Source organism: Aplidium turbinatum, chromosome 5 (assembly GCF_918807975.1).
Source record: "Aplidium turbinatum chromosome 5, kaAplTurb1.1, whole genome shotgun sequence".
Classification (NCBI taxonomy): Eukaryota; Metazoa; Chordata; class Ascidiacea; order Aplousobranchia; family Polyclinidae; genus Aplidium; species Aplidium turbinatum.
The window spans coordinates 23,484,332-23,490,331 of NC_137476.1; the positions used below are offsets into that span (position 1 = coordinate 23,484,332).

Below are 6,000 nucleotides of genomic sequence, written 5' to 3' on the forward strand. Positions count from 1 at the left end.
CAGTAGTTTCCAGATATTTAAAGACACCACCAAATATCAAAATAGGATATCCTACGAAAACTTAGCTATAGCTCGTGATCGCTTTCAAGTTTCTGACCGTGCTGCAGCAGCTATAGCAAGCAGTGTACTGAAAGATCATGGACTGATTAGTGATTAGTGGTGATAATTCAACATATATTATTGGCCGAAGCAAGTTAAGACGTGAAAGACAAAAGTACCGGCGGCTCATTCGGGAGGAAGAAAATCGATGTCATGTGGTTGTTGATGGTATATACGTTGGTCGTTGGTGGTAGAAAAGATGCCACTCAAGTTATCAAGAAAATCAATAGGAAGTACCACCAAAACGTTCAGCTGGAAGAACATTTTTTCATTGTGGATCAGCCAGCGAATTTTGCATATCACATGTTACTCCAATAGATGGTGCTGGCTTATCTGTAGCAAAAAGTGTGCTGCAGGCAATTGCAGATACTGAACTTCATGACAAGCTTGTACTCGTTGGAAGCGATGGTACTGCAATGACTGGAAATAAAAAAATGAGCACCGCGTCATCTAGAAGAGCAACTCAAAGACCAGTGCAGTGGGTTATATGCTTACTGCACTGCAACCAGCTCCCTCTACGACATATATTTACAAACTTAGATGGGACAACAAACAGCCCTTCATCTTTTTCTGGAATCATTGGAAAGGAGTTGGAAATCAGCGTTTCTGAATGGGAAGTTGTCCAATTTACAGTAAATCAATCCCCAATTCCAAATTTCCTGTGTTGCTCAACAGTGTAAATGCCTGCTGTACTACAGCAGGTATTACACAGCAGGTATTACAATTTGTGGAAAACACAAACCAAAATACAATGTTAACACCACTAACATTAACGGGTTGAATATCACATACGCAATTGCTTAAAAGCATTTATGCCAACTGCAGCTTTTTTTATCCAAACATCCATCAGCTCCACAACGTTAGGTTTACCCATGACAGAGGAACGAATAACAAATTATGCGAAATGCGTGTAAAATGTAGGTGAAAATCAGCAAGCTTGAAGCACGAAAATTGGGGTGCCGCTCGCCCTTTTGCGTTACTTTGTAAAGAATTACAAGTCACATTTGTTAGTGTTTTAATGAACTATTTTAATTTGTTAATGCAAGAAAGAGTCTGAAACTAAATATAACAACATTGTCAGATGACAACTGTGAGGCAGCACTGAAGGAACTGTTTTAGACTTTCGTATCTAGAAGTATTTGTACCATGCTCGCATGAGTCACAAAGACCTGACTTCCGAGGCGTAATATATAAACATACTTTCAAAATATGTTAATACTAATTTGTGGTTTAAACCAACGTTAGTATTATTTGTCAAAAGTAGAATCTGAATTTTTTACGAAGGGACGTAGCATGCGAAAGATGTCGATGCGGTGACTTCAGTTTTTCATTCAAAACTTGCAAAACTAACAGCCAACTATTTTGTGAAGAACACTGCATTGGACTAAAAGCTTTCTTACAGACTGTGGTTTATTATTCATCGCTTTAAAATACTTGACTAGATGCTGATGCTTTGTTCTGTTTAGTCGCAAAGCGCTTGTTGTGGGGGAAACTATGCAACGCCGGACAAACCTGCACCGCTCCTGACTATGTGCTCTGCCACAAGTCAGTAGTCGACAGCCTTTTCCTTGAGTTAAAGTATGTAACCGTTTCATATGTTTCAAAATGTTGTATTGTTTTGTAAGGGTGGTCAAAGTTTTTCAGAGAAGAGCCTTGTAGTAGCCTAATGTTTGAGAGCCGTAGAATGTGCTATAATGCGAACATGGAAAACACTTAAAATCAACCAGTATATTTAATCTGACTCTGCAAATATATGACGCTCAGATAATTGTGCGTTTCATGCTATCAGTAAGTTGTTAATCTGAACAGTTTGTTATCAGGACTGTGGAGTCAGAGGAATTTTGCGTGTCCAGAGTCGGAGTTGTTACAAAACATGCCGACTCTGGCTTGATTCAAAATGATAAAAAATAAAAATTTTGCGCTCTAAGTCTTTACCAGAAAATAGAAGTGTTTGTTTTTGTCAGGTTTTGTGAAAATTACTGTTTTAATTTCGATCACAATATAAGTAAAATTAAATTTTAAAAAAATTAAAAAACAAATTAAAAAAAAAACTGGCAACACTAAAGTCGGAGTCGGCCAGATATGAACCGAGAAGTCAGAGCGGTATATTTTTTGCCGACTCCACAGCCCTGGTTGTTACAGCAATCCCAACTAGTTCTGTTAAGTGAGTGTCAATTAAGCGTCCTCTATATTAAGGCGTTACATAACCGATTGAATACAAAGATTTACAACTGTACGTTCTTCTTAAAATCAAAAAAAGGTTATGCTTAGTTTTTAAGTTTCGGATATTTACTTTCTGACACGTATTTCTAGAACTCAATAATCGAATGGCTTTTGCGGGATAATTTTATTGCCAAGTCTTCTTTCAATTAAAAGAGTACAATTTCAGCAACTGATGAGAGCTTGGCTTAAAGTTTAGGGACTGGAAACACTTACCTGAGTACATGAGCATAGAAAGAATTCGTAAAAAAGGCGAGACATGTTTTCAAAGCATTCAAATCGAGCTTGGAAACATCACAGAAAATCTGGTTATAGGCAAATTGTTTGTAAGCAATTGTTCGTAAAGCAATTGTTCGTAAGCAATTGTTCGTAAAACAATTGTTCGTAAACTGTTTTTCGTAAAGTGAAATCCGTAAAATAATTCTTCGTAAAGCACTTCTTCGTATACATCAAATTTTAACTACATGCACGAAAAAATGCTTTAGGAAGAATTGTTTTACGAAAAATTAATTTTACGAACAATTCTTTTACCAACAATTGCTTACGAACAATTGCTTTACGAACAATTTGTCGGACACCGAAAATCTTGCAATTTATTCTCATATTCTTTAAGATTTTTATTTTTTTTTAATTCATTTTCAGGAAGCATTTTGGATGATGGAAGTGCCAGAGTTTTTTAACATTGTGTTAGTTAACAAAAAATTAATTTTCGGAAAATAAAAATTGTCTTTAAAAGGTCTGTGAGGATTTTATTTTTTAGAGGGCCAAGTTCAAAGTTTTCAAACACTTTAATACATCGTAAAAATATCAAATCGTGCAATCGTTTATCCTTTTCTTCTTTCCTGAGCTTTATTCCCACGTCAAATGAGTCCAATGCAGATTGCAGTCTTCCACATCACTCTGTCAGTAGGAGCATCTTCTTTCTCTCCTACCGGCTCGGAAATCTTAGATAAGACAAAACATAGTTGCTAAAATCTGAACCAATGCGTTTTGTCATGTCCAAGCTAATACCTGCTAGTTAAGATTTATATTAAGTGGATGAATGGGCAAGGCAGCCAATCTTCGTGTCCACCTTTAAACACGTCTTTAAGTGTCCTACCAAAAACACATTCACATGCATTTGAGCGGTGTCGAACCTGCGCCTTTTCGAGTGTCGTATCAGGGCTTCTACCACTCGGTTATGCAGCTGACAATCAATGCGTTGTTGAGAGTAAAGTAAATACAATTTTACTGCCTCTAGTTCCCTGTTTTATTGCCATAAACCAGTAAAGTATTTCCGTGTACGAGTACATATACATCATAGGCTTGGTTGCATTATGAAGATTTTAATGCTACAGGAAAGTCATCACTGAAATGGTCGGTAAAGACCCCAAGGCTTCACCGGATTACACTCGCATCATCAACGAGAGACACTTCGAAAGAATATCGAAGATGTTGGAGGATATGCCCAAAGAGAAGTTGGTGGTGGGTGGGGAGACGGATGCTGCATCCAAATACATCGGTACATGCGACATAGGCCTACAGTGCAGTTTTGAAAATATACTTTCTACTGTACCTTACGAATATACTGTAGATCAGAAAAGTTTGATCATTTACTCCATTATGATTTAAACTTCAAATCATCAAATTTTAACTTTTAGCAGTCAAAAATTATTTGACCTCTCGACTAGATCATTTCAGTAGCCGCAGACTGGAAAACCGAACTGTACAAGAAAGTTATTTCTTTCCAACAATGCCGTCGCTGTGTCTTAAACATAATCTTGCATGTTTTTGGAGGCTGATGCAGTTCCATGTCGTCGTGGCTAGATATTTTTGGAAACATCTTTTAAAAACTCCTAAGAACCCTGCTCAACGCATTAGGTTTGTGAAAACTTGTAATCAAGTTCAAGTCCTACCGACTGCCTTTTCAGTTAATTAATGGAAATTGACTAGACTTTTTGCAAAAAGCACGAGTCTAAGTCCGTGGTACTTACCGTTTCGATGTTCTAATTATGTTTTTGACGAAAACTTTACATTGCCGTGTTTGACGACAGCAATTGTATCTCGTGGTAGTGGAATTCTGGCTTGGTCATATCTCTCTCAAAGTTAACCGACCACTTTTGGTTTAATTAATAAAATCCATCCTATCTTTTTTGGTTCAACATCAAAAGACCTTGAATCAATACAGAAAGGATAGATGTTACTGGTTGGGAAACATTCTTTCACACAAGCATTTGTGTCACAGCTCCGACCGTGTACAAGGATGTGACGACAGATGATGTCGTGATGGCTGACGAGTTATTTGCTCCCATCCTTCCCGTGATGACTGTCGATGGTGTTGATGAAGCTATAAAAATCATTAACTCTCGAGAAAAACCTCTTGCATTGTATATCTTCTCCAACAACAAACAAGTGAGTTGTGCCCTTAAAAGATTTTGATCAATTTTAGATTTCTTATAATAATCGCCTTTTGCTATTTTTACGACCTGGACTGTTTCGGGAATTGTTTCAGTTTCAGGTTTTGTTATTTGTTTCCTTTCAATTTTAAGCAGATATTTTGAATCTTTATGTTTTTAGGTCATAAAAAAGATTTTATCTACGACGTCAAGCGGCGGGGTCTGTGTCAATGATTGTTTAATGCACGGCGCTTCACACAACTTACCATTTGGTGGCGTAGGTGAGCGGTGGTACTGATGTTAACGTAATTCACAACCACTATCTGCAACCACTAAGCTCAAACAAAAAACATATGACAACAATTCTAGGCATTAGCGTTGTTACCAGTTACGTACCCGCCACGTATAATCGTTAGTGTTCATTGATAAAAAATATCTTCTCACAATCACGATACACCAAGACATACACCATAGCCTACTCGGAGTAATCCCTAAATCTCTTGGATCCACAGTAATGACGCCAACTTCACTGCTCCTAGATGTATTTTTCCGCTTTGAATGATATAGTTATCTTGCTCAGTTGTGAACAACTTGTTCCTCAACCTCCTGTCATCAACACTTGACTTGTTTCAGGTAACAGCGGCTACGGGAGGTATCACGGCAAGTGGGGCTTTGATAACTTGAGCCATGAAAAGCCGATTTGTTGGAGAGGACAAGGTTTGGAGAGTTTGCTCTCCTCTCGCTACATGCCATACAGTGATGGAAAATTAGCAATGGTAAGGAGAATTATTTGACCTAGAAGTCATACATACCCAACTCAATGTTTGCTTTATAATTTTTTACAGGTTTGTTGTTAAATATTTATATAAACCTTTATAAAATTTATGTAGGCCTATTCTGCTTTAACCAGTTGACATCGAAGCCATAACGGCCATACTTGGCATATTTTAATTCATTTGGAAATAGGCTATGAAACACAAAAGTTTAAAACATATGATTATTTTAAATCTTTTCCAAATTGAAATGTTTTTTTATTCGATGAATGTTGAAGTGCTGATCATCTTACCCTGGTATTAAAATATTTCAGATCAAACGTTTGACAGAAGAAAAGCGAGAAAGTTCTTGTGCTGTCATGTAATGGGGTAGAATCCAATCATTAGCAGTAGTTGTACACTTATTATCATTTGTCACAACAGCCAGTAATTGAAAAAGTTTTACAATAATGTGAATGAAAGCGTATTGTGTTAATTATATTATAGGTTTATCATATTAATATTTTGTATTAATATATTTATATTTTAATTTA

General features: G+C 36.8%; 1 protein-coding gene across 1 annotated transcript in view; it reads left to right on the top strand.

Annotated features, from left to right (window-relative positions):
- The window catches only part of LOC145769924 (aldehyde dehydrogenase, dimeric NADP-preferring-like), a 28,633-nt gene extending 22,633 nt beyond the window's left edge, over positions 1-6,000 (top strand). Inside the window, exons 7-12 of the mRNA XM_082581473.1 lie at positions 1,566-1,677; positions 3,657-3,820; positions 4,544-4,710; positions 4,876-4,975; positions 5,328-5,470; positions 5,782-6,000. Coding sequence (XP_082437599.1) covers positions 1,566-1,677; positions 3,657-3,820; positions 4,544-4,710; positions 4,876-4,975; positions 5,328-5,470; positions 5,782-5,832 — 737 coding nt within the window. The 3' untranslated portion in view covers positions 5,833-6,000. The remainder of the gene's footprint in view (positions 1-1,565; positions 1,678-3,656; positions 3,821-4,543; positions 4,711-4,875; positions 4,976-5,327; positions 5,471-5,781) is intronic.